Source organism: Olea europaea, chromosome 9 (assembly GCF_002742605.1).
Source record: "Olea europaea var. sylvestris chromosome 9, O_europaea_v1, whole genome shotgun sequence".
NCBI lineage: Eukaryota > Viridiplantae > Streptophyta > Magnoliopsida > Lamiales > Oleaceae > Olea > Olea europaea.
The window spans coordinates 2,839,274-2,849,956 of record NC_036245.1 but is presented as its reverse complement, the minus strand read 5'-3'; the positions used below and the strand labels follow the sequence as shown (position 1 = coordinate 2,849,956).

General features: G+C 33.8%; 1 protein-coding gene across 5 annotated transcripts; it reads left to right on the top strand.

Annotated features, from left to right (window-relative positions):
• Positions 1–5,192: 5,192 nt before the first annotated feature.
• On the top strand, positions 5,193–10,479 carry LOC111399414 (uncharacterized protein C3F10.06c). 5 transcript variants are annotated; one of them, XM_023026715.1, is made up of 7 exons: positions 5,194–5,558; positions 6,209–6,363; positions 7,320–7,995; positions 8,521–8,612; positions 8,721–8,812; positions 9,812–9,871; positions 10,025–10,158. In XM_023026715.1, exons 1-7 carry the CDS (start codon positions 5,273–5,275, stop codon positions 10,032–10,034), a joined length of 1,371 nt encoding a protein of 456 aa, XP_022882483.1. In that variant the 5' UTR covers positions 5,194–5,272; the 3' UTR covers positions 10,035–10,158. The 5 variants fall into 5 exon arrangements, with proteins under 5 accessions (XP_022882485.1, XP_022882483.1, XP_022882481.1 ...); XM_023026713.1 differs by having other exon boundaries at positions 5,195–5,558; positions 8,704–8,812; positions 10,025–10,479; XM_023026714.1 differs by having other exon boundaries at positions 5,216–5,558; positions 6,214–6,363; positions 8,704–8,812; positions 10,025–10,479.
• Positions 10,480–10,683: the final 204 nt, after the last annotated feature.

Here is a 10,683-nt window from a genome sequence, read left to right as displayed (position 1 = left end):
GCAACTTCATCAAACCTTCGTCGAAGAACATTCATCTCATCAGTGACATGATTTCCACCACACACACGACCTCCTAGATCATTTTGGAGACTAGCGAATCTTGTGTTCATTTCTTCCCTCAAATCTCCCATCTAGCTCTCAAATGCCTCCCGTTGTTCATTCAAGATAACTCTTTTCTCATCTAAAGACACAGGTCTTTCAACGATCGGATCCCCATGCTCTTCTTCTCTGCCTTCAACATGATGCAAATCTCGATGACGAGGTCCACCTTTGTTGCCTCTCTGGGATTTATTTGGTCGATAGTTGTTGTCATTGTTCCGTATGACATCATCTTTAACTGGATAAGCTTGTATTTCTATTGATTGAGCAACAAGACCATCTAGAACGGGGTCGGCCGCGTCTTCCAACGGAACTAGATCGACGAAGTACGGCTGCAATTCTTCTGTAGCAGTTGCTCGCAGCGTTGCCCACAGGTGCACCTACAGGAGAAGAAAAATAGGCGAAATGAAATAATATATATTGCGAAGTGTAAGGCAATTAAATATGTAAATCGCCTACATTTGTCTTCTCAAAAAAATCTGAATATGTTCGGGAATGAGGTTGTTTCGTGCCAGACCATCGCAACATCCTTGGGACATCGTCACAAGTCTTACTTGAGAATCGAGCTCCCAACTCCGGAATTATCTCGTATGCCCAAATCTGCATACATTTGTAACAGTAATAACCATATTTGGAGATAAATAACAATGAGCAATGAAAAGAACTGAAATGAACCAAAATAGATGTATACCTGGACAGCAAGAGGGAATCCGTACAATGTGTAAGTCATCTTATCACAATCATTCACTTTTACCATGTCCGCCTTTCTTTCCCATCCACGTAGTAGTGATTTGATGAGAAGTTGAAAACATACTATCCCCCATGGGTAGACATTGAAAAAATCCAAATCGTCAACGATGGAAAGAGTTGTCGAATTTATTCCTACATTTCGATCTCTTGAATTAAATTCCCCTTCAATAATTAGTGCTAACCCAAGCTTGTAACGATCGTTACGGTTGACACATTTCAAAAAAAACTTTCTCCAGGTCGTTACACGTTATCCGGTCCATATTAGCAAACATTTTATCTTGTAGACGGGTTTTCTCTAGAATTTTGTCAACTTCGGTACCTTTAGGCACTGGACTGCACTTCAAGCCGGTAATTAGTGCGAACTCCGGCAGTCCAAATCATGCAAACCTTTGGTTCACCTTGAACCAAGCCTCAAACCGCTTTCGGCATACCACCGATCTGTTTACCATTTCATGAATTAATTGAGCAGATAGTTTCAGCTCCGATAACCTTGCAACATGTCCTATACAACTGTCCTCCAACTGACGCTTTTGCCGTGGATCCAATTTGTTGAGGACAACTAATATATATTTTGTATTGCTCACTTGCGACACATGGGTTGAAACACGTTCGTCCTCCGAAATTTTATATCGGTGTGTTATACTCATCTACAATTCAAAACAAATGAAAACAATACTTTAACAAATAGTATGAGAATGTACAAACGAAATCAAATATAACATTCTTGTTAAAATGCAGTGAAAGAAAAATGATTTTTACCATACAATGATTTGATAAAATACCATATCTAAACAAAGTTGTTTAATTGTTGAAATTAAAACAAACCTGGCTTCTGATCTGAAGCTATCATATAACCATTTTATAGTTGATCACCATTCAAACAGTTCAAAAGTATACACACAATCTTCTACAATTTTATTAAGTTAATTGCCTAATTTAGATATGCAAATAAATCGAAAATGTAATATTCTTTAGCAAAATAAATAACAACATAGCCTTGTATTAAATAAATTTAGAGCCAACTACAACAGACCATACGCAAAATCAAGTATACATGTCATAAGATTTGACAAAGTTTTCTATCTGCTATCAACCTATCACAGTCTTCCTCCATAAGAAACCATCAATATACAAATGCAACCCTCAACAAGATGCAGAACAAATTTGATGCGAAAATGAAGCCATTTAGTTGCTGATGAGCATTCAAACAGTCTAAGAGTGTATAATAGCAACACAACCTGTGTCATTTCATCATGTTTATTGCCTAACTTAGATGCGAAATATGCCTCAAATGGAGTATTCTTCACTTCGTACTAGTGTTATTTATCATCTAACAGCATCAAATTTAGTTGACATATAGATTATATCTCAAAGCAAAAGATACAATAATAGGGACAACAGAAAGTACAATCATTTTCCTGATTTCTTTAAACACTTTACCTCTTCAACCTTTTCGACAGTATTTTACATGTACCACTTTTTATCTCAAATTGTATCAACAGTTAGTATTTGCTCGTCCAATAGAATTGAGACACTCAGTGACCTTGACATCAATTTATGTTAAACTAGTTAAATCTTAGGATTTAGGAAGAGGGGAGGCTTGGGGAAGTGAAAAAAATAACGAAATAAAGAAAAAAATAACGAAATAAACTTACTCTATAGCACTGGATTCTGAAGTGTGGTGGGCAAATGGCAACTGGGAAAATAAGAGAGAAATGGACATGTTCGTTGTTGGCGGGTTGGGTCGGAGTGAAGATTGAGAGACTGAGAGTGAGAGTTGAGAGGACTTAGTTTAGGGCTTCTTTTATTTTTTCATTCCCCCGCATTCATTTTTTTTTATCGGGTCGGGTTCTATCAGGTTTCCCATAACCCGATCCAACTTGACCGCACCTACTCGACCCATAACCCGACCCACATCGACCCACACCTACCCGACCCAAGCATTTAATGCTGATTGACATTTCTACGTTGATTGATATGAATAATGATATGGAAAATTTTGAATTCTTGTGTGGAAATAATATTTTCTAACAGGGGTATTTTCGTCTACATAATTGGAAAATGGACATTGACAAAATTTTGGACATTTTTGCAAATGACTCGCTGAAAATGGACATTACGTGAAATTTCCTCATTTTATCAGCATATCCATATTAAAATATTCCCAAAAGGGTGTTATACATCTCTCTATGGGAAGTCGAGTGGATTAGGACCTTCAAGTAGTGAACTAGCCTATGAATAGGTTGGAATGGCCATTGCATTCTGGGAGCTCCTTCACCTTTACTTTATGAATAATGCTAAGTAGCTAAAGTTTTCGGTTGGCGAACAACCCTTTCTTTATGTAAAGGGGTTTCCACTAATTTGAAGATATATTTCTTCGATTTGATAGTGCTATCTTCTTTTAATGAAATTATTAGAAATGTTTCGTTGCAAATTTGTCGATTAAGTAAATTTAAAAATTTGGATATTTATTTTTTATTTGACTTTGCTTGATGAATGATAATTATTGAATTGCTAAGAAAACATCCCATCATGTGAGTGTCATTTGTCATTTTAATGTCTATAATGATGGTTTCAATCACATGGTGATTCAAATTCACATATTTAAGTAGATTGACGATTAGAAACCTCACTTTTGAAGATTAATGATCTATAATCACATTCGATAAAAAGGTTAAGGAGCTCAACTCTATTTACTCTAAAACCAGGGATCTTTAAATACTTGGTATTTCTCAATGGTCGTCATTGTTCTTTTTGAATGCTTATTTTCATATGCAATCTGAGGGTGTATTCAAATGAGATTTTTGAATATTTTTAAAGATTTAAAAAATTTAGAGGTATTTAATTGAGATTTTAAAGACTCTTTAAAAATTTTGGTATATTCAATGTATTTAATCAAAACATTTTAAAAGTCTCTAAGGGCGTATTTGATTGCAAGTATGAAATTCGCATGGAAAAAAATAAATTTTAGGTAATTCAATTGCTTAGAATTTATTTGTATCGAAATTGTCAATTAAATTCTTTTGATTAATTTAATTTTCAATTTAGAAAATATTATACTTGTTCATTTTTTATTAGTTGGTAGATGAGAGAGAGAGAGAGAGAGAGAGAGAATTCCCTGGAAAATAAAATCTTACTCTCCTAAAGAAAATATTTTCCTTGATTTTGATAAAAATATGATCATGTGACCAAAAGTAGTAAAATATTTTCCATGAAAAAAATGACAATCAAACAACACAAAGGTAGAAATTTGAATGGAAAAAATATATATTCCATGAAAAATATTGGTAATCAAACGTATCCTAACAGTCAAGTTAATTGTTCTAATGGTCACTGAATTTAGGTCAATGTCTTTGATTGGCTACTGAACTTTAAAATATCGAGTTTTGGCCACTAAACTTTGAAAAATGACGAGTTTTGGTCAATGAATTTAGGTCCATGTCTTTAATTGGTCATTGAAGTTTAGAATTTCGAGTTTTGGTCACTAAACTTAGCTCAATGTCTTCGATTGCTTACTGAATTTAGGTCCATGTCTTAGATTGCTCACTAAAGTTTAAAATGTCGAATTTTGGCTACTGAATTTTAGAATATTCCGTACGTTACTCACTAGCATAATTGTTGAATTTTGAAAAATATCAACTTTATAATGAATAATGTACAACATTTTTCAAAGTTTAATGGTCAGAACTCGACGTTTTAAATTTTAATAAGCAATCGAAGACATAAACCTAAATTCAATGACCAAAATTCAACATTTTTCAAAGTTCAGTGATCAAAACTCAACATTTTAAACTTTAGTGGCTAATATATAAAAAAATGAACATCTGATATTCAACAAATGTATTGGTAGTTGTGGTGTAAAAGTGCGAGTGTTTCTAAAATTAAAAAAATGGATAATGAATTTGAATTTAAATCTAGGGCTTGGTCACTTCGTTTAATAAGTGATAAAATGAAATGTAATGATAAATGATATTTTTGTCCAATTCACACTTGTAGCTCGTAAAGTTGGATTTTTTTTTTTTTTTTATGTGATTTACTGATTTGTAAAAAGAAAAAATAATAAAATTTAATTTCGGTTCTTGGTATCGAAACTAGAGTAAAATGGTTCTCGATTTTAAGAATCAAAATTATTATTTTATTTATATATTTATTATTATTATTATTATTATTTTTTTTTTTTTGTAGAACTGAATCAATCCACTCAATATAATTTTATTTTGGTTTGTTCTGATTTGATTTGATTATTTTTGTCCACGTGGTACAATCTATTGAATGTATATAAATTTACCATTATTGTGCTATTTGTGTCAATTTGCTGACATTTTAGGGTCAAAAACCATATATATTTTCCCATCTCCGGTCACCTCTTCCAATAGTATTCGCCCTGGAGAATCCCCAAACACACGCACAGAGTGAAAGATCAATGGAGTTCCCATCGGAGAGAACGAGCATATACAAGGTATCCAGGATCATAAGACGCAAGGAGAACACTTTATACAATGCTCTTCGATCGATCTACGAGGATTCGATCTTCGTCGGAGAAATCTCTCAGCTATGGCCGGAACTTCCGTTGCTCGCGAACCTACGCTGCGGACTGTGGTACTCCCCCAAATTCCACTCCAATTGTTACTTCAAATCCACTGATGGACATACAAATAATTTGTCCTTCAGCACCTCTCGCCTCAACCTCCACGTCGCACTACTTGCCGGTATATTCATTTACTTTCTCTCTCTTATGTTTATAGATACATGTTATCAATTTTCATTTGTGTGAAAAGACGTTAAGTGGCTAGAATGTCAGTTGTGATATAACTATTGTTGTGAGTAGAGATTAACAATGGTAGTTTCATTGTTTCTGGTGAATTTGAATTGGAATATGAATTGTTATTTGAAGAGATTCCTCACAAAAAAAATAAAAATAAAAAATGAAGAAGAAGGAAGAGGGAGCTGGTTTTTTTTTTATTTTTTTATTTTTTTTTATTTTATGGAATTTCATTAAAAATTTCCAAGTCCATGATTCCAAACACAACCTTGTTTTCTTGATTGTAATCAGCACTAACTTAGTAGTATGCATTCTGTATAAAATAATGACTGATACGCATCATATAATGTAACATCATTTGCAAAAGTTTAAGATATAAAAAAATTATACTGGATAATAAAATCCTTTTTGTGAATATTGCTTAAGTTGCAATCTTTGAGTTTTCTCTTCAAGATTTATTTTTTAAATTGTTGGAATTTTGCAAATTTACTCTTAAACCTGCTCATTTCTTATGCTTGCCCATCTATCAAGTATTATAAGTAGTACTACGGAGGTGTATGGAATACACTGTCAACTTTTATCAATTTTGATGGGTAGGACAGAAGGGTGGAGTCATGATCGTTGATTCCACAAGAAAAGGGAAGAGGTTTCCTGACAGTATGTCCAAGACAATACCAATTTGGACCTGTGTGTTAAATCGTGCGATTTCTTATCATAGGGCCAGACTGGATGAATATGCCACTCTAAAGAATGTGAGTAGAAGATTATTTATTTTAGTAATTGATTGAAGTTGTATCACTACGGGTATGTTCATATATATGAAGTTTAAATTGCTGATCTTTTCATTTTGATGCACCTGAATACATTTTCACTTTTTGATTATAAATTCTTAGTTTTTCTATGTAAAATGTCATCCCATATCATATCCATTTGAGTTAATTTGAGTTATATGGGTTGATAACTTTTTGTCCAGTAGTTTGGGCATGATTAATTTATCTATATATTTGTACAAATTAAAACCCATTAGCTCGACCCAAGTACATAGAATGAGGTTATTTTGACCTGGATGGTTTTATCCTTGATTGTAATTTTCTTACATTTGCTATGTAACATGCATCTGACATCAAATCCATGCAAATCATTTTAGTTGATATGGGATGTTTGGCATTAGTGATTTGCATCATAATATAATGATGGAAAACATATGTACTCTTTCTGCAAAGAAGAAAAGAAAAATAACTTGGAATTCTTTAGATTTTATTTCATTTGCTGTGTACAATATTATCCCATGTGTCCAGACACCAGGAAGTCGACATCAGGTTTTCATACTCATTTTGTAGAAAAGTAAGAAAAGGTTACATCTGCTGCTCAGTGAAGATGAATCTCATCTGGGATTAACATTTGGCGCTGATTGAAAGCAATTTTAAGACAGCCGTGGGAAGTGATTTTAAGTATTGGGACAGGCAAATAATTAGGTTATTAGACTCAGTAATGATGCTTTTTTAGTAGCATTGCTCTTCCACTTTATCTATTTATTATTTTATGACGAGTGATCGACTCTGTTTTGGAGTTGATGAATCTTGCATTGTTCTAAACACTATTGTTTCTGTGATACCATATTTCAATTCCATATTATAGTTTTAGGGTTGTGATATGCTTTTAACTATATTTACATTAATCAATATCTTGTTTTGCTGCTCCTTATCAGGAGTCAAATAGTTCGGATGAGCTTACTAGTAATATTGAGCAAGACTATTCTGGGTGGGATTGTTCCTTGCATCTTCCCCTCTGGGTTTCAGAAACTGAGAAAGCAATTATTGAGGCCCGTTTGGAAGGATGGACCAAGGAATTTGAAGCCAGTGGGGCAGACATTGCCTCAATTTCATTATCCCTTAGAAAACCTCTACGGCCTTTATGGATTTCACAGAAAACTGTCATCTGGTTGAATGAAGTACCTGAATATGATTCGTGGGATTTCACACCTGTCATTCTTATTTCTGCATCATCACCAAGTAGCACGTTTCAGAAACTAAGTACCACTGAGTTTAGCTGGAATTACATTGCTGGAGCTGGTGACGACGAGGAAAGTTGGGCGAGGAGTTTATCACCTAATCTTTTCTGGAAAAATGTCTATGATCTTATAAGCTCAGGTCCTGACTTGTGCAATCAAAGGGTAGCTAATATTGTTGAAAAGGATCGAGTTTATCGGGCACAAAGGGGAGAAAATGCTCCCCAGGTATCCGTCAGACCTTCAAAATGTTTGGTTAGCACAAACACGTTGGATGTGGATATTCCTAGTTTAGCTGGGGATGAGAAATCAAGTGACAACTATGCAATATCTTGGTTGGGCTCTACTAACATTGCAGTTGGAAGAACTCCACTCGGTACTTCAATTTTTTTTTTTTTTTTTTACTATTATTTTTCTTCGCAAAATGGTCAAATTTTCTTCTTGGTTGGTTTTATTTGATTTTTTTTGTTCACCTTTTGATATTGCAAATGTGGAGACTGTTACTAAGGTTGTTGCATATGTGAATATTGCATTTGCAAACCAATATTACAATTCGTTTCTGCCCCTAATAACTTTTGTGAAGAGTTTAATACCAACTTAGAAGTGGTCAATGACAGCAGAATGCTTTAAGTTTAAGGTCAACCTCAGTATAATGAACTAGCTTAATTTAATTGTCTCTTTTGCTTGTGCATCAGTCAATTTTTAGAATAATGCTGACCAACCCAGTCTAATGAGAGTTTCAAAGCCAATATTAGAAGGTTCAATGATTTCAAAATGCTTTAAGGTCAACCTCAGTATAATGAACTAGCATCATTTATTTATCTCTTTTGCTTATGCATCAGTTAATTTTTAGAATAATGCTTACCATACCAACCCAGTCTAATGAGATGCTGTATTGCAGCCGCAGACAAATTTCCTGCTGATAGCATAATAAACTGTCATAAGGTCTCTCTTTCTATGGATTCTGAAGCATGTTTACACCTGCCAATAGTGGTATGTATTACAGAATGGTTGGCGTTCGCTAGAAATTTATTTTTGGAAAATTACCATATTTTCTCTTTCTTTCTCTTCTACTTGTGAACAGGATTCCAAATTTGATAGGTTTTCTTTGTTGAGAAATCTTCCCTCTGCGTTGGATTTTGCCAAAACGAATTTAAGACGAGGGAAAACACTTCTAGTTTGCTGCAACAATGGTAAGCTATCTATTATTTTGTTTGTCTTCTTTGATGCATGGTTGCTACCTTTGCAGTATATTAGGATGGATTAGTTTGTAATATCATGATGATGAAATAACGGTTATATACACTCTAGACTCTTGATTTGGTAACCCTTCTGTACTTTGGAACAATGAACTTTTTATCTCATTTCAATGACATTTCTTATTTACTACATGTTTGGCAAAGATTAAATTATTTCTTAAGTTGGTCAAACATACTTTATATCAACACATTTCGTAAGACTTATAATTTTATTATCATATATTCCATAAAACCCACACTTATAAAGGGGGGGGGGGGGGGGGGAAGATTTAATTNNAATGGAGGGGGGGGGGGGGGGGGGGGGGGGACAATTTAAGCTCTGCTTATCATGTACTACGGCCATTTCCAATCTTGCATCAAAATTCGAGGTCAGTATTGCACAATTTTGCACCAAACTGAAAATCATCTCCAACTGAGTACATCAAAAGTTGCATCAAATGAACATTGTTTCATCATTTTGTTTATATTTCTCATTCTTAACGATTTAATTATCTCAATAATTATTTATTTTATTTCTAAATAAATAAATTACGTTTAGCTAACAAAAATATTGAATTTATTAAATGTTTTACAATTTATAAAATATAGCACAGTAATAATACTACAATTAAAGGAGTGTAGACGACGACGATGGTGGCGGCGGCGGCGGCAGCGACGACCCTAAACAAAAATTTGGGGCAAAATGAAAAAAGAAGGGCAAAAAGGTACTTAACCATGGTGCAATACTGTTCATTTGCACTATTTTGCACCAAAATGGTGCAGTGGGTTGGAGATGGATTGCACCAAAAATTTGGTGCAAAGGGATTGGGTTGGAGATGCCCTTAGCTACACAAGAATAAAGAACTTGGAAAAAAATTGTGATGTTATGTTACAAAAAACTTTTTAGATGTGCCTAGTAATGTAAAGATTCTCTTATATCTGATCTGTTTACAGGAGAAGATATAAGCATATGTGTGTGTTTGGCAATCTTTACTTCGTTATATACAGACGCAGGTATGTATTAGTTTTAGATTTAGTATTTTTCTTTTGTTTTTGATTTTCCTCTCTCAGTTTAAATGTTCAACGCTACAGAGCACACATAAAGAACGCCACTATTTTGTGTTTTGTGTTTTATAGCGTTTATGTAATTTTAAATCCTGTCAATAGGACACTTTGATGATGGGAACTCCTTCAAAGAGACACGCCTAACCAAGTTGGAGTTGCGAAAAAGATTGGTGTTTATATGTAAATTTGCCATTAATGCTCGCCCATCAAGAGGTAATCTAAAGCAAGTCTTTAACTACCTTAGTCAAGGAACTGTACCTTCTCTATCATAACTTTACAAGATTACTGTGCTCGAACATCTTTCTAGATAATGAAATATTACTGAAGATGCTTATAAATATAAGATTCGGTTGCTTTGACACCTTCCTATTCTGATGCCCAGAAGAATCCGAATTTATAGCTTTACCAAATGAAGTTACATAGTTTCCTGTTTTGTTTTGTGGACAAGTAGGTAGTCTATATTCTCGTGTAACCAGAGTATCCAATCATGTATACGTGCATTAATATAGTATAAATTACAATTTATGATGTTAAAGTAGGTCTAATTTTTTGTTTTAGTTCTCGTGGTAGATTCAATTATACCTACCTATCTGTTCTGTTCTTTTTTCCTTTTTAGGTCAAGTTAATATATGAACTTGAACTAATATTTGTATTATAGTAACTGTAACGACTTGAGCCTTTGTCTAATTGATATTAGAATTTAACTTAAATCTCTCATAAGATAAGAGGTTTTGGGTTTGAATCTTGGTGGATGCAATAGA